Genomic DNA, 17,918 nt, shown 5'->3' with positions numbered 1-17,918 from the left:
ATGGACCTTGAGGGCATTATGCTACTTGAAATAAGTCAGACAGAGAAAGACAAATACTGTATGATCTCACTTATACACAGAATCTAAAAGAGCCGAGTTCATACAAACAGAGAGTAGAACGGTGGTAACCAGAGGCTGGGAGTGGGGGAAATGGGGAGATGTTGGTCAAAGGGTACAAACTTCCAGTAACAAGATGAATAAGTTCTGGGGATCTAAGTTATAGCATGGTGATTATAGTTAACAATACCGTATTATCTACAGTACTTGATAGCTGTTAAAAGAGTAAATCTTAAATATTCTCACCACAAAAATGAAATGGTAATTACGTGATGTGACAGAGGTGTTAGCTAATGCTATGACAGTAATCATTTTGAAATATATAACTATCAAATCAACGCATTGTATAACTTAGATTTACACATGTTATATTTCAATTATATCTCAATAAAGCTGGGGAAAATGTATTTTTTGAAATTATAGAAAGTTATATCAAAAAGACTAAGTTTTACTGTATATAAATGTTTTAAATTTAAGGCTCGAACAAGGCATAAAATATTGACACACATAACTTAAAGACTTAAATGTAAGACCTGAACCCGTAAAACGCCTAGAAGGAAACACAGATGTTATAAATACAGATGTTACACAACATAGAAGAGAAAAGAGAGGTTAAGCAAAAATGCTATAGTCTTGAATTGAATTGGAAGTATCAGTATAAACTCATGATGCATTTTACCTTTAAAAATGTGATATAAATGAATGCATATACAATATAGATTAGATGTAATATAATAGAGGTAAAATAGAAGAAGGTAAGTAAAAATGCTGTAATCTTGAATTTGAATTGGACATAAATTGTTACAATCTCTGTGGAAAACAATTTCATGATATCTAGAAAAGTTAAATATTATACATACCCTATGACTCATTGGTATATATCCTAGAGAAATTGTTAAATATGTGAAGCAAGATAAGAATGTCTAAGGATGTGCACAGATATGATCTCTATACAAGCTGTGAACTAGAAACAACCCAAATAGCCATCAACAGTATGATGCTTAAACTGCTTGTGCTGTCTTCATCAATGGAATATTACCTAGCAATCAAAATGAATGACTACACCAACACACACACATGGATAAGTCTCTAAAATGTAAGGCTGAGCAGAAGTAAACGCAGAAGAAAACATGTAGGGTGATTTGACTAATATAAAATCCCAAAGCATTCAATCCCAAGCAATAATTTAAGAACACGCACATAGGTGGTAAAACTATATGGAGAGAAGTGAAGGAGAGATCAACGTGATTCAGCACAATAGTCACCCCGGAGAGGGTAACCATAGGAGGATGTGCCCGGAGCAGGGCACCTGTGGGATGCTGGTTATGTTCCATTTCTCAGGCTAGGAAGATCCACCGGTACGTGCTCTCCTTTTCTTTAAACTGTATATATATGTTTTGATCCTCACTATACACGAAATACCTCTCAATACAAAATTGAAAAAGAAAAATCATGACTTCAAGTTGAACCCCAAGGTCAGGACAATGCGACAGGGTTCTGGGTCTAGGGAGCATTTTTAGGGTGGGCAAAGCTTGAACATCCTTACAAGCCACTCTCCCTATGATGGTGGCCAGGGGGAGGCCAGGGCTGCTGCAGGCCAACGAGCTTATGTTTGAGAAGGAAAGGGAGGAAGGGGCCCACACTTCCTCTTGATGAAGACGTGGGAAAGGGTCTTGCCCCAGCTGGGTGGGGAAGGCAGACAACCAGGATGAGGCAAAGGAGGTTCAGAGCAGGACTGAGGGGTGGGACGAGCCCCTGCAGCACACAGAGGAGGGGAAGAGATGCAGAACGGTGTGTGACCCAGGGTGGGACTTGCAGAGAGGGCTGCTCAGATGGCCCTGGCCCTGAACGTCCACCAGCGTAGACGTGGCCCCAGGGGTAACACACAGGGTCTGCAGTTGGCTCACTGGCCCCTTCTCAGTAGAGGGCTGACCTGAGTCAGGGACACCACTGTGACCTCAAGGCCAGACTAATGTCTGGCTTGGACCACGAAAGCAGGAGCCTGACAGTCTTCACATTGTGCCGTCTCTGAGTCCTGTGTGCCCCCAGCAGGTACAGCCCAGCCAAACATCAGCAGGTCTCACGGACACAGGGTGTGCCCATGCATGCAGAGTCACACACACCATTGCTGAGTGACACAGATACTGCCCCACGCAGGGACCCACATACAGTCAAACTGCAAAAATGCCTTATCCTACATCCACTCACCTAAGTGGTAACAGTTAATTCACTTTTTTTTCAGACTGCAGCAAATCTTTTATTACATTTAATTAGATCTCTCCATAATGTCTCAAATGGTATCAAACACCATTTCGTCTCTCTAACACAGAGCAGAGCGGGCATCAGTAACCAGGCAAGAAGGGTTCAATTCCAAGCTTCTGACCACACCCCACGGTGACCAGGCACAGTTTCCATGTCATCTTCTCACCTTACCCCACTGGGTGTCCCACACAGCTGGTCGCCCCAGTAGAGACAGAAGTTTCTATCTCATATTGGAAGAACAGGAAGTTGAGAGACAGAAAATCCAGTGAAAACACATTGATCTCAACTCAACTGAGTTTTTTAAAAAAGCAAACAAATTAGTTGTTTTGAACGGAGACAGAAGAGCAGGCATGGGATTATGAGTCAGATCTGTGACAAAGGCTGGTAGCTATACAGGGCACATTGCAAACTATCATATGCAAACTATCGTCCGATATTTTAAAATGAAGTGGCTTTCGTGGCTTTTTTTCTTTTTTGGTATTGTAAACGTGTGCTGTGTGATATTACCGGAATTTAATTTAAAACATCTTGTTTTGCAAACAAAACAAAATTTAAAGCCTTTAAGGCGAGCATCTCTCTAAGGAAAAAAGGAAGGCATTTGTGCCAGCCCATGGCCAAGCGGTTGAGTTCACCTACTGGGCTTCGGTGGCCCAAGGTTTCACCGGTTTGGATCCTGGGCACGGACACGGCACTGTTCATCAGGCCACGCTGAGGCGGCATCCCACATAGCTCAACCAGAGGCACTCACAACTAGAGTATACAACTATGTACTGGGGGGCTTTGGGGAGAAGAAGAAGAAAAAAAGAAGGCATTTGTTAAGAAACTGTTAGGAGGTCCAGCAAGACCGCCCTCAAGACTCCTCAGCATGACCCTGAGAGCTCTTCTCCTCTGTTCCTCAGAATTAAACTGGGTTTTGATGGAACAGAAGCCACCGCTGCCTCCTATGTCTTCAAGCTTGTCTTTCTCCACATCCATCCTGTAAGGAAGACAAAAAGGTGTTTCATCTTTCTCAGCTTCTTCTTTGAACTGCTGGGCACAGCCCAGGAAAGCCACCACCGCATGGGCAAACCTGTTGTCCCAGAAAAACCACAACTCTGCAGAATGGCACAATGGCGGCTCCTTAGATCTGGCAGTCAGAGGCCAGATATGAATAGCTGCCACGGGGAACAAGTCAATACCTCTGGACCGTCAGACCCATCTGATTGGCTGGGGCATGGAGCAGCAACCCTGCCCCCTCTCAAGCAGCATTCACCTCATTCCATTCCACAGGAACACCGGGCAGGCGACCAGGTCTGCAGTTACTGATTGTGCCAAACCGTCCACGGTGACAGATGTGAGAGGTCGCATTAAAGACATTGATTTTCTTCAGCTGCATCTGGGCATAACACATCTGGTTTTCTATGCTCTTGAGCCCATCCTCCAGTTCCAGCTGTTGTCATTTAAATTCACTGTGTTCCTTCTGGTACTGAGCTTCCTCCAGATCCAGTCTCTCAGCCTCAGAAAAGACCCTCTCAAGATTTTCTGCCACAGTGTCAGGGTGCTTTTCCACATCTTCCAGCTCCCGGACCAGCCTCTCCTCCTCAAGTGCCAACTCCCTTAGCTCCACCAGCAGCTGTTCAGTGTCATCCTCACTCATTTGCTCAAGTCCTCCAAACAGCGTTGGCAGTTCTGACACTCATGTCCACTGACGTGGTCTAAAAGAGAAATCTGTGCGTTCTTCACACAGTAGTGATCCCACATCTGTCTGGCCCCACAGGATGTCAAAAAGGTACCCAGTGACCTTCAGTCTTCAGCTCTGTTCTCCATGGCGCCACCGTCGGATGCCTCCCCGGTCAGAGTGAAGCTGCTGGTACTTTCCGCAGACATCATCCTGGCTGGGGGATGAATCTGCCAGACAGACCATCCCAGCAGGTTTCGATAAACAGCTCCTCCCCTGAGTTAGCTTCTTCCCCCTGGGTCTCTCCTGGTTTCTCTTGGGCTGGGGCGAGTGATGGAGCTGTGAGTTCCTGGATGGTGACGTGGTCCAGTTTCGGGGGCTGGCTGCAGCACTGGCACACGAAGCTGGCCTGCACGGTGCTTGTGGGAGTCTGTGACTGCTGCATCCCTCGGGACCTGGAGCCACCATCCTGGTCCAGTCTACTGTGGCGGTACCATGGCCTCAGGTCGGCCCAGAGCAAGGCCTCCAGAACTGCTGTCACCAGGTCTTCAGCTACTTCACAGCCCACCCAACAAGAGTAAGTCATTTTACTGAGCATCTGCTATGCACCTATCAGTGTACTAAGTGCCTTACATGGACCGATCCACTCATTTAACCAATATTCAGCAGCACCTCAGGAACCACATGCTGGGCAAGGAGCTGTGTACAGCTGTGACCACTGCAGTCACAGACCCCAACCCCATGGAGAGTGGGGTCTCGGGGGAAGACGACCCTGGAAATGCCCATGTGGGGTGTACATGCTCTTACATACATGGGCAGGCAGCCTCAGACAGGCCTCAGCATCCCAAAAGAACTCCCCCGACCCAAGCCCCCTCAACTGCTGCACCCCTCCCAGGGACACTAGAGACAGTTGGCCACTCTTGATGCCTCCCCTTCCTTCCCGCTCCCCATCCCCCTGGCTCTGGCCTGGTCTCCCCCACTGCTGCACTGAGACGGCTTCATTCAAGGTCACCGGTCATCCCCATCTTTCCAAAACGCCTGCCGCAGCCCGTCTCCTCCCTCAGCCCTTCTTCAAGGCTTCTCTGACGCCACCCTCTCCCTATCCCCAGCCCGCCTCACTGGTTGCCCTGCTCCATCCCCCTTGCCAGGGGTAAATGTGGGAGCCCCTCAGGGCTTGGCTGGGGCCCCTTCTCTTTGTTCTCATCCTTTCCACGTGATCTCAGCCATGGCTCCAAAATGTCTATCTCCTTCCCTTACTTCTCCCCGAGCTCGACTCATACATCCAACTGCCTGCTCCACGGGACAGACGTCTCCAATGGCAAGACAGAATTTTTGATTTACACTCCCACACAAACCTGCTCTCCTGCGTCTTCCCCTCCAGGGAAATGGCAGTGTATCCACCCTGTTGCTCAGTTCAAAAGCCAGTGAGTTATTCTTTGTCCCAGTCAGACCAAGTATAATAAAGTCTTTAAATATGTTTTTTTAAAAACAAGAGAGAGCAAGAAGGAAGAAAGAAGGAAAGGGAGGGAGGGGGGGAGGGGGTCCTCGTCACAGCTAAATGCAGTCTTTCCCCACTGACCCCTAGCAGTGCGACTCCCACATCCCTACCCAGGGTTCCTGTGGTCTTCCCTGTGTCCTCAGGACTCTGGCCCCACGTCCACATGGGTGGCCCCGGACCCCCACACATGACAAGGTCAGCGACATCTCTCTGCCTCCCAGTTCGCATGGTGTAGGCCTGGTCAGGTTAATCTCCTCCATGGCAGACACAGCCCTCTCTGCCTCTCTGCCAGGGGGATCCCCTCCACTCCCGGAGGGAGCCCCTCTCCCCAGGGTCAGTGATTCCCTGTCCTCAGGGTCAGAGTTGACCAAGTGGTTGGGGGATGGAAGGAGAGAGCTGAGCCGAGCTGGGCAGGGCGACGGCAAGGGGTGGTTCGGGGACAGGCTGAGACTCTAAGCCCCGCCCTGGCTGCAAGGACAAGAGGCGTAGGTGAGAGTCACACAGCTCAGGAACGTGGCAACACCAGGCCAGGGACTGGGCAGAGGGCCCAGGGGATCAGCACCGTTGCTCAGCAGGAAAAGGAAGCTTCCAAAACAGTTTGGGATTGAAGGGGGTAAGCTTCGGACCTGGTGAAATGCCTCTCCCGGGGTTTGAGCCCCACCCTCAGGGTCCTCAAAACCAACAGCGGACGGGAGCACTGATGGCCCAGGTGCTGTCACAGAGAGGTGAGTGAGCCAGCTGTGTCACCCGGCTGCCTGTGACAGGTGTGTGGCAGGTAGCTTCAGGCAGGCAAGACGGAGTTTGTAGGACAATCATGTAAGCAGTGGGCAGGGCAGGTGTGTGCGACACAGGCAGGTACATCTGCACAGCAGGCGTGGAGGAGTGTGCACTGGTGTGGGAGTATGTGACAGGCGCACCAGCACCACTGAGAAGAGCTTCTCCCCCAAGTGCCAGACGTTCAGGGACACACCCTGATGTCCCCGATGACCTTCTCAGGCCCCTTCTGCCCTGCTGGGTAACCCTCCTTGCAGGACAGGAGAGGGTTCGCCTGTGACACACACTCCCAGCTTAAGGAAGACAGCCCAGTGGTGTGCTGAGGGCTGGAGAGGAAGATAGAAGGGGAAAAGGCACCTCCGGCTCAAGCTGGATTTCCCTTGGGTTCTCCAGGTTCTCACACACCTCCTTGGCTCTCTGTCGCCAGGAACCAGGGACCTGGTGAGGGCCTGTTGCCTCAGACTGGTCCTGCTACCCCAGGAGACAGTGCCACACACAATTCCTCCCAAGATGGCACAGGAAGAGCCCCCGATTTCCACCCCAGGCCACATGGGCCCTCCCACCTCTGAGCCCCCCACCAGTCCTGCTTTGAGCATTCACCCAGCCCCCAGAGCACGTGCACACACACCCCTCTCCCAGCCAGGTACTCACCACACCCACTCAGGGAGCATGCAGACCCGATGCCCACACACCATACGGGGACGGGTCCTCCAGAGCTGCGCCGGGTGGAAGGTAGGTCACCAGCGACCTAGGCATTGCCCCCACTCCCAGACCTGTCCTCAGTCCCAACCCAAGTCCCCCAGGAGCCCCCCACCAGCTGAATCTACTCCTACCCCCACAGCCACCACAGCCCTGGCCCCTCCCAAGTGCATCTGCTAACTAGAACTGCATAGAGCCGGGGACCAGCCTCAGGGATGGGGGTTGAGGTGGGAGGGGAGATGGTGAACACAGCCCCACACATCACAGCACTCACCCCAACACCACCAGGACAGGCCCACCGACCTCGAGTCATTCCGTAACCCAAGCTGCCCTGCAGACCCCTGCTGCTGTGGATTCCCAGGCCAGCCCCTCCCAGCTCCCTTCAATCACTGCCCCAACTGCCCATCCCCTTCCAGGGAGAGCAAGCCCACAGGAGGCGCTCCAGGTGACCTGCAGTTCAGCAAGCTCTCACCCGTGTCCTGGCCCAAGAGAGGCCAGGAGTACTGAGCAGGAGGGCTCAGCACCATCCCCTCCTAGCCTAGGACCCTGAGGGCACCCCATGCCCAAGACCCACCCCCAGAAGCCTCCATGAGCCCACCATCCCTGCCAACATCTCACACACACACACACACACACACACACACAGAGCAGTGGCCTGGAGGGCTGGCCTCTAGGCATGAGCACTGAACCGAGGGCCTTGCACAAAGGCACACACACGTGTACTGCCTGGGGCTCACAGGCACACACTCGATGTGCAGTGTGTATAGTATCTGTGCATACTCGTGTTCTTGGGCCTCTATAGGCCACCTGTGGCTCCTTCACTGGGCAACTCAGGCTGCACTTGCACTTTCAAACCAAGGGGAAAGGGGGAGACCCTAACTCAGAACCCTGAAGGCCAGGACAGGGTCTGGCTCAGGCTGTAGTTCCAACCATATGCCAGAGACCATGCAGACAAGAGTGAACCAGCCAGACACCCCCAGCGCGGAGAGCTCGCCATCTCGTGAGGAGATGGACATCCTTACAGTAAGCACTCTTATTCTCTTGACATGAAAGTGCAGGTGGAGGGGTCCCCAGGTGCTGACATCAGGGGAGGTATCCAAGAGACAGGTGAGTCTGGCACCTGGGGTCGGAGGGTCATGGACAATCCACCTGGCTCACAGCCTGGCTCTCACACTGCTCCCTCAGTCTCAGAAACCACCAGGTCAGCGTAACTCCTGAAAATGGCCTGGAAGATGCCGCTTTTGGAAAATGAGCTTGGGGAGCAGGGGCCCACCAAAAATTCTGGGTGTTCAGTGAAGTCTAATAACTGGGAGCCTGGTTTATTCACGAAGCTGAGATCTGAAAGATGTAACCAGGAGTTAAAGCATTGGGCAGGGAGTGCAAAGGCTCTGTGGTAAGAGGGATGGTGGTGGTCACCAGTCCCGACAGAAGGCAATTTGGGACCCTGGAGCCCAGAGAGAAAGGGCAAAGAGCAGCCAGAGATGAGGCCGCTGCCCCCCAGGGCCATGCACTCCCTTGTCTCGGGCTTCTAACAAGGATGGAACATAAATGTGAAGGGGGCTCCAAGCTGTGACAACTCCATCCAGCTGGGCAGGGAAGCCTGGTAACCAGGATGGAGCAGGTATGAAAAGCAATGGTGACCGCCATGGCTGGAAGGTCAGGGGCCACCTCCAAGACAGCCACAAACGAAGAGAAAAGAGAAGGGCTGAATTCACAACCAGGAGAAACCAAGGGCAAAGCGGCTTCGACATCAGAAACAAATCAGAGGGCAATCAGAAGCTTTGTGATAATTGGCTAGAAGGCCAAGCAGCCCAGCTCAGGAGGAAGACAAAGCCAGAAAACAGCCTCCATTCCTGGAATTCACTCTCCTGCCCCACTAGGATCACCTCCTCCAAGAAGGCACCCTGATCCTGTCAAAGTCCCCTTCTCGGGAGACACACACCCACCTTTTCAGGACCTCCATATTTAAATACTTGGTTAACAATCACCAAACTCCCCACGTTCTTGCTTCCTCAGCCCACCAGGGGAACCCCCAACCCCAGGCCTCAGCCCAGCCAGCCTCGCTGGCTGCCACCAGCCGTCCTATGCACCCCAGTGGGCGCTCCCAGACAACACTCTGGTTCCTACCACTGGCTCCCCCAGATGGACGACCCTACAAGCAAAAAAAGCCCACAGCTAACAGCAGGGAGAAGAGAGGACAAGAGCAGGAACCAACAGGGGGCGCTTCAGGTGCCCACGGGACCAGATGGACTTATGTCACAACACCCCATGAGAACCACTGCGATGGTCCATCCAGATGAGGGGTGTCTTGACCCCCCCAAGTGCAAACCCAGCAAGAGCGGCAGTGAAGTGCATGCCTCCCCAGGCTGACGTGTACTCAGAGGAAAAGGTGCATCTCCATCTCCCCAAACCACATTTCCTTAGGTCACGGCTCTCAAGACACAGACAGAACCCCACACTACGCTCAAGTCTGAAAGGCAGACACATAGTTTGAGATTTTAGAGGAATTTATACAAAAATAGTTAAACTACAATGTTTTTACCACCTGAAAACTAGATGTATGATATACAATTGGACATCTGTGCACTTCTCATTTTTCTAAGAAATAACAACTGTGGGCCAAGGTTTTAGAAGAAAACTATATTCTTTTAAAGAAAACGAAAATATTCTTGAAGGAAAAACTTAATTTAAGTCAAATCCTCTGCTTTTGTTGTGGGGCCTGATAGACAGGGCTTTCCCGCCCAGGTGCTCCCCCTGCATGCAGGGGGTGCCCACACGGCATCTGTGGACGAGACCTGTGCTGGAATTCCGCGTCAGAAGGTTCTCCTCCCGAGGTGAAGGATGGGGTGGTTGGAGGGGGATGGTCCCCCAGCCAGGAGCCAGGGATGGGGAGATGAGGCGGGATAGTGGCTTAACACACCCATCAGATGTCAGGTGGCCAAATCCCACAGCGACCACCATGGCCAAGGCAGGGCTCCTTTGCAGGCCCCTCTCCCCAAAGGTGTGACTCCTCGACCCTCCCGTGACCCCATCCACACAAAGCAGCCTTCCCACCCACCAGCCGGCACACTGCACACCTGCCCTCCGCCAAGTCCCCTGCCAGACCACCCCCTTCCCTGGGGAGCTCAGGGAGGGGGTCCCAGGTCCCTTCCAAACAGGGAAACTGGCTACCACTCTGAGGCCAGTCGGGGGAAGGTGGCCGTGTACCCCGTGCCCCTGCACGCGGTAGAGGCCGTCTCCAGCCCCGTGACCCACAGCCGGTCTGGGAGCCTGCCCCTGAGGCCGCGGGGCACAGGCGGTCCCGCAACAGAGGCCAGTGCTGGGGTGGGGTGGGGGGCAGGCAGAGCTGGGAAAAAGGGACACGGCTTGAGGAGGCACAGACGGTGAATAAATAGAAGCAGCTTCGCCGCGGGGCCGGCCCCTCGGACAGCAGCTGGGGGCAAGTGGGGTGGGGCCAGGGTGGGAGCACGCAAGCTCGGACTCTGACCTGGGCCACCCATCCCGCCCACACTCACACTCACACTCGCACCCACACCCCCGTCCCCGCCCCCCCAAGGTCGGGCTCCCTGCCCTGCTCAGAGCTCAGTGACGTGCACGGCAGGGGAGGGAAGCGGGCCTGGCCGGAGGCGCCGCAGGTGGCAGCGTCGGCACAGCAGGTGGCCCTCCAGGGGGTAGCAGCGGCGTCCGTCCTCCCCGCTCAGCTGCAGCCCGCAGTCCTAGGGAAGAACACAGCCCCAGCAGTAAGGTCAGCAACGGGGAGCCTGGCAGGGCAGTCAGAGCAACGCGGGGCAGAGCTGCAGGGCTGCGAGCAACTTCCCAGGGCCTCTGGCTTTTACTTTTGGGCGGGGCATCAGGAGCCCAGAGCTGGACACCCCGGACTGGAGGTGCCTCTCAGACATCCAGAGAGACAGTGAGGAGGCGGGAAGTGGACAGAGGACCAGGCAGCAAATGGGGCATCAGCGTAAACAGTTGACAGTTTTTAACAAGGAAACAACAGGTTAGTCTCCGAGGGAGCGCAGATAACCAGAAAAGAGAAGAAGACAAAGAGCTGAGCCTGGAAGGCTCCAACACGAAGAGGCGGGAAGAAGAGGATGCGAGTCAAGGAGATTTGAGGGGAAAATACAAGTGAGGAAACCTAAAAAGGGACGGTCCTAATGGCACAGTGAAGAGAGCATCAAGGGGGGAGTGCCCAGCGTGTGGAAGGTTGCTGACTTAGGACAGCGACACTGAGAAGCATCTCCCGGATCTCCTCACATGGGGGTCACTGGTGACCTGGGGTGGGGGGGCGTCAGATGCCTGACCCCAGTGGCCTTAAGAGACAATGGAAGAGAAGAATTAGAGACATCAAGTAAACAAGGAGTTCTACTTATGTCCCTTGCTGCGGTCTATCTTACAGGGTAATTTCCTCTAACAAGTTACATGATTCCTATATGACTCTGTGAATAACCTGCAGGAAGTGGGGGTGGCCATGGAGGGTGTGCTGCCAGAGACAGGGGCACTGGGTGAGACCAGCGGGATGCCTTTCTCCTTCCTTTTGCTCCCCCAGCCCCAAGGAGGCCCCTCCAGGTCACCCTCTCACTGCATCCAGGGCTAGACTCTGGCCTTGAAGCTTTGACGCTTGTCACCCAAAGGCCCTGAGAACAACACCTGCCCGAGCCACACCAGTCACAGAGCTGGGCTGCTGTGACGGAGCATCACGTCCCAAGTCACCCCGTCCAGGTGTCCTCCCTGTCCTGCCACAGCCCTCTGACTGGGCCCTGCCACTAACCACCACACGCCAGAGAGAAGGAACAAGGGGGCTTGGAGACCCTAGTTCCCATCCAAGGGGCCCCCTGGGGACAGCAGCCCCGGGACTCCGCTGTGAACCAGCAGCTTGACCTGCTCTTCGACTCTCAGCATCCTTTCCCTAAGGACTGTGCTCAGCGATCCCAAGGGGACGGCACGGTCCCCAGGACAGCAGAGCGAGACAGCAGAGCAGGATGCCCCTGTCGGAGCGGAGCCAAGGCCACTGTGCACCCCATGCCTGCTCCTGCTCCCCCAGCAGGACTCCTGCTCCCATCAGGCCACCTGCCCCAAAAAAGACAACCTGGCTCCAAATGGACCCTGCTTCCTACTGGCCAGTTCTCGCTGCCACGCCCTCCTGCTCCTCCTTGGGGCTCTTTCTGGTTTCTCCTTCCTCTCTGTTCCCTCATTCTCGGCCTCCCCCTGTAGCTGCTTTGCCTCCACACATCCCCTGAATTTTGGTGCTCCTGGGGCTGTCCTGAGCCCTGCTCCTTCCCCTATTGCCCTCCCTGGAGGATCTCCTTTCCTCCCCCGGCTTCCACAGCCGCCTACATGCCCCCACCGGGGCTCCAGCTTCTGGCCATGATGGTAAGAAGGACTGGATTTCCCGTCCGTCCTACCTGTAACAATGAAAAACTGGGCAAGAGACATGAAACAATGATTCTCGGACTCTGAACAATGGGCAGGGCAGGTGGATGACCTCTGAGAGAAGGGAACTGATGCAGTGAGCCCTACAGCGCCCCAAGTCACTACCTACAGAGATTTTCCAGGCTGCCCTCGAATTGAGAATTCAGGAAGGTGAAGGCGACTAGAAACCGGGGCGCAGGATGGCAGCAAGGAGAGAGGTAGACATGCCAGTGACACCCACTTCCTCCCCCTACAGCCAGTGTCTGAACGCCAGCACATCTCGCTGCCGCCTGGACATCTCCATTCGGGGGTCTGCAGCTACTGAAAATGAGAGCGTCTTACCCCTCCTCCTCCCGCCCCTACTCTCCTAGGGTCCGAGTGGACACCTCCCAACCCCCACACTTCCACGTCCCGTCGCTGACCAGATCCAGTCCCTTTTACTGCCCTAACCCTCACTCAGCTCAGCCCTGGACTCACTCAACTCAGTCCCTGAGCCCAGGACTACAGCTCCTCCCCAGCAGCCTCTCAGGGACCGCCGGCCCCACCCCGTTTTTCTCCTTTCATTCTCGGCATGGCGGTGAGTGCCCTTTCTAAAATCCAAATGCTATTGCACCATCCCTTTTTGATCATTCTCCACTGCCCTCAGGATAAGTCCACACTCCTTAGCGCATGTGGCTTTCTGTTCCAGCTCCTGCCAACTTCCAGTGAGACAAAACAACACACTCACCACCTTTGCATCTAAGCACATTCTGCTTCCACTGCCTGGAAACGCCCTTCTCACTGCCTCCTTGGCTGACTCTTAGTCAGCTTTCAAATCTTAGTTTGGCTGTTACCTCCTCCAGAGAGCCTTCCCTGATTTTCCAAGGCCTCCTATGTGCTCTGACAACTCCCCTTGCTCCTACTCCCCTGTGTAGATACTGCCTGAGTATTTGTCTCTCCCAGGACAGTAGGGACCGTCCTTCTTTTCTTGACCTCCTCAGCATCCCATATACTATAAATCCTCGAGACACACTTGTTTGCATGAGAAAGAGGGGCTGAGAGAAAACATATCTTGGGGAGAAGGGAGAGGGCTCCCTGGGGAAGACAGGTAGAGTGGGGCAGGACTGTGAAAGAGGAGGTGGGCCCGGGGAACACCCAGAGAGAAGGAGACCTGTGGGGAGGGGTCTGCCCCAGCCACCAGCCTCCCGGGAGGGCCCAGGCTCACCTCACAGTGATAACATTCCACGTGGTAGTCTCTGTCCATGGACACCACACGGATGGTGGTCTCACAGCCCTGGGGGAAGAGGCGGGGTTCACACATGATAAGCAAGCTGGGTTTTGAGGGGTGCTGTGCGTGGGGGACACACCGACACAACATGCTCTTATGGCAGATTGCCTCCACGCCCATGTGGGCACTGTCATCAGTGCTTCCAGGGGGCCAGAAGAGGCATGGCTAGGTGCACACAAAAGGATGTGCGCATGCCCGAGGCCAGCCTCTCACAGATGCAGTCGACAGCAGACACATGTGCCCACGAGAGCCATCCCGTGGTGTCAGTGTGTGTGCACATGTTCTTCCTGGCTCTTTGGAGTCAGGAAAGACCCCTGCCAGGGCTGCTTCCCCAGGCCCAGCAGCTTGGGACAGAACCAGCACGTGCGGAAGACCCAGTACCTGAGGGAGCTGCACCTCCCAGGGATGTCTCCTGCACAGACCACACCCTTCTCTCATCTGCTCCCCCGCCTCCTCAGCCTGCAGGGCTAACAGAGCCAGGGAGCAGTGCTCACATCCATGGGCAATGGAGTGGAGGGCGGCAGTGGGGCAGCCAAGCAGCAGGGGCCACCATTTCCTCTCACTCATGCAGGGACACTGGCACCCTGCGGGCATGGGCACAACACACACCCCTTGGCCCTGAGGGGTATGGGGCAGGAGCACCTGCTCATCCCTCCCGTTGGGGCCCAAGACCTGGGGCCAACCCGGGCAGGGCCAGGCACCTGATCATCTCCAGGGGAGTGGTTCCTACCTGTGCAGGGAGGATAGGACGGGCACAGGAGGCACATTTTGGTGCAAAAACCCTGGAGGAATAAAGGAAACCAGAAGTGACCAGCTGAGTGACCAGACACCAAGGGCACAAGGACAGGTCCACCCACAGTAGCTTTGTGACACGGCCCGAGCATCAGGCCCCTTTCCTCGTATGGACACGTTGGGGTGGCAGCAGCCTTTGCCATCCCTTCTCGGCACTGGCCTTTTATGTGGCTCCCCAATTCACCTCCACCCCATCACTTCCTCCAGGACGGCTTCAGGTTCTGCCCTGCCCTCTCCCTCGTGCTTCCTGTGAACTCCTTGCCCCTTAATGTCCAAGTCTGGGCCACCGTTAGCTGAGACCCCTGCAAAGCCTGCCTCCAGGCTGTGTATCAGGGACCTGTGCCAACATCAACCCCATGCAAGGCAGCGGCACAAGCCCAGAGCTCTGAGGGCTGAGCCTGGAGCCACAGCAAGGGAGAATGGATTGGCTGCCAATATGGGTATCAGGCAGGCAAGTAAAAGACACTGCAGAGACTCCAAGCCCCCACCCCAGACAGAAGGGGCCTGGCCTGGCCCTGGGAGCAGAGGGACTGCTAGGCAGGGCAGCCAGGAGAGTCCCCACCACTAGGAGGAGGGGAGCATGTGAGCAAAGGCAAGGAGAACAAAGACATGGCTGGTGGCTGAACCACCAGAGAGAGAGGACTCGAGGCAGAGATTTGTGCCCACCCCAACCACTGAGAGCACAAGGTGAGGCCGGAAGTGAAAAGGCCAAGAATGGAGAGCACAGGCAGGCAGGCTAGGAGAATGCTTCCAGGGAGGCAGAAGAAACAGGGGGAGTCACACCTGTTCCACAGCGCCAGCTACTCACGTGTGATAGTCTCTGACACAGTAGATGTTGTTCTCCACATCCACAGTGAAGGGCACCCCATCCAGGCACTCATTGCACACGGAGCACCGGAAGCAGCCTGGGTGGTAGGACTTCCCGAGGGCCTGCAGGATCTGGGGGTGGGAGGCACCAAGGGGTCAGTGCAGGTGGAAGGCTCAGCACAGCCCCCGGAAGAGGCCCTGGCTCTGAGACCCCAGCAGATCTGCAACAGGCGAAAGAGCGGGGGGGCCCTGAGACTCTGCCCATGTCAGAGGGGCTCCAGAAGCCTGGGGAGGTTCTCACCATCTCCATGATGAGGTGTCCACACACGCTACACTTGTCAGCCGTTTGCTGGAACCCGGAGTACTGGGAGGGGACACAGGATCCAGGATGTTACATGACAAAGGGGCACTCACCACCCAGCCAGCACCTGCCTCCTGGCCTCAGGCGTCCATGTGAATCAGAAGGAGGCTCCCCACCCCTGCCCCGACCCAGGGCACAGCTTTGACTCACCAGGAAGTCCTCTTGGCAGTACACTTTCTCACCCACGTTGTAGAACGCTTTCCCTCGGAGTCGTCTCCCTGCAAGGACGAGGGTGGAGAAGGGGGTCCCTGGGCCACTGGAGACCAGGGGTGAGGCCCCTGCTGCCACTTCTCAGCACCCTCCTCCAACAGATGAGAAGCGGATTACAGACAAACTTTAAAATTTCCCTTGAATGTCATGTTATCATTACACTAATTAATATTTTTGTAAAATTTAAAACATCATGTCACCAGAACTGTTGTAAGAGGTTATCAAAGCAAATATATGAAGAACTTTTCAAATTTAAATTGACATTTGGATTAATATAAAAAAACAAACATTCGCTTTAAGTTCAGTTGAATTCAGATCCGACTTTTCAGAATGAATTTTCTTAATCCACGAGCGTTAGAAGTACAACTCTCACCAGGTGAAGGAGCCCAATATGAAAGAGCTGTCCCCTATTTCAGGGATGCAAGGATGGTTCAACATCTGCAAACCAATCAATCAATGTGATATACCACATGAACAAAACGAAGGATAAAAATCACATGATCATCTCAACACACAGAAAAAGCATTTGAAAAAATTCAACATTCATTTATGATAAAAACTCTCAATAAAGGGAGTAGAGAGGAAACATACCTCAACACAATAAAGGCTAACATTACACTCAACAGTGAAAAGCTGAACGCTTTTCCTCTAAGATCAGGAATAAGACCAAGATGCCCACTCTCACTACTTTTATTCAGCATAGTAGTGGAAGTCCTAGGCACAGCAATTAGGCAAGAAAAAGAAATAAAACGCATCCAAATCAGGAAGGAAGAAGTGCAGCTATCACTAGTTGCAGATGACACAGTATTATATATAGAAAATCCTAAAGACTCCATCAAAAAACTGTTAGAACTAATAAACAAATTCCACAAAGTCGAAGGATATAAAATCAATACACAAAAATCTAGTGCATTTTTTACGCTAATAATGAACTATCGGAGAAATCAAGTAAACAATCCCATTTACTTTTTATTTTTCTAAAGATTTTTTTTCCTTTTTCTCCCCAAAGACCCCCGGTACATAGTTGTGTATTTTTAGTTGTGGGTCCTTCTAGTTGTGGCATGTTGGACGCCACCTCAGCATGGCTTGATGAGTGGTGCCACGTCTACACCCAGGACTCGAACTGGCGAAACCCTGGGCCGCCAAAGCGGAGTGTGCAAACTTAACTACTCGGCCATGGGGCCAGCCCTAACAATCCCATTTAAACTGCATCAAAAAGAATAAAATACCTAGGAATAAATTTAACAAAGGAGGTAAAAGACCTGTATGTACACTGAAAACTGTAAAACATTGATGAAAGAATTGAAGACCTCACAAATAAATGGAAAGACATTCCATGCTCATGGATTGGAAGAATTAATATTGTTAAATATCTATACTACCCAAAGAAATATACAGATTCAGTGCAATCCTTATCAAAATTCCAATGGTACTATTCACAGAAACAGAAAACACAACCCTAAAATGTATATGAAACCTCAAAAGATCCCAAATAGCCAAAGTAATCTTGAGAAAGGATAAAGCTGGAGGCATCACGTTCCCTGATTTCAAACTGTATTACACAGCTATAGTAACAAAAAAAGTATGGTATTGGCACAAAAACAGACACATTAAAAAAAAAAAAACCAGACACAGAGATCAACGGAATAGAAAGGAGAGCCCAAAAATAAATCCACACATATATGGTCAATTAATTTATGACAAAGGAGCCAAGAACATACAATGGGGAAAGGACAGTTTCTTCAATAAATGGGAAAACTGAACAGCCACCTGCAAACAGAATAAAAGTGGACCACTATCTTACACCACATACAAAAATTAATTCAAAGTGGATCAAAGACTTGAATGTAACACCTGAAACCATAAAACTCCTAGAAGAAAACACAGGAGAAAAGCTTCATGACATCAGTCTTGGTGACGATGTTTTGACTCAGACACCAAAAGCAAAAGCAACAAAAGCAAAAATAAAGAAGTGAGACTACACCAGACTAAAAAGCTCTGCACAGCAAAGGAAACAACAAAATGAAAAGGCAACCTACTGAATGGGAGAAAATGATTACAAATCACAAATGTGATAAGGGGAAAATATCCAAAATATATAAAGATCTCATAAACTCAGTAGCAA

The 17,918-nt window shown here is 52.6% G+C and overlaps 1 protein-coding gene and 1 pseudogene across 6 annotated transcripts in view; both read right to left on the bottom strand.

Annotated features, from left to right (window-relative positions):
• The window catches only part of WTIP (WT1 interacting protein), a 79,279-nt gene that overhangs the window by 42,661 nt on the left and 18,700 nt on the right, over positions 1 to 17,918 (bottom strand). For 2 of the 6 annotated variants that reach the window (XR_011522207.1, XM_070557360.1), the window contains 6 exons: positions 15,734 to 15,801; positions 15,524 to 15,586; positions 15,224 to 15,354; positions 14,354 to 14,405; positions 13,561 to 13,629; positions 9,437 to 10,663 (listed from right to left, as the gene is read on the bottom strand). Coding sequence is in view for 2 of the 6 variants with exons in the window: in XM_070557360.1 (XP_070413461.1) it covers positions 10,523 to 10,663; positions 13,561 to 13,629; positions 14,354 to 14,405; positions 15,224 to 15,354; positions 15,524 to 15,586; positions 15,734 to 15,801 (524 nt within the window). In the remaining 4 variants the exon portion in view is untranslated. Of the gene's footprint in view, positions 1 to 2,795; positions 3,296 to 9,436; positions 10,664 to 13,560; positions 13,630 to 14,353; positions 14,406 to 15,223; positions 15,355 to 15,523; positions 15,587 to 15,733; positions 15,886 to 17,918 lie in introns of those variants that run through there. The other 4 variants (XM_070557361.1, XR_011522206.1, XR_011522208.1 and 1 more) reach the window with 4 other exon arrangements.
• Positions 3,303 to 4,719, bottom strand: LOC139073453 (beclin-1 pseudogene; annotated as a pseudogene).

Source organism: Equus przewalskii, chromosome 9 (genome assembly GCF_037783145.1).
Source record: "Equus przewalskii isolate Varuska chromosome 9, EquPr2, whole genome shotgun sequence".
Lineage (NCBI taxonomy): Eukaryota > Metazoa > Chordata > Mammalia > Perissodactyla > Equidae > Equus > Equus przewalskii.
The sequence above is the reverse complement of the archived record's forward strand: the minus strand, read 5'-3'. Positions and strand labels throughout refer to the sequence as shown.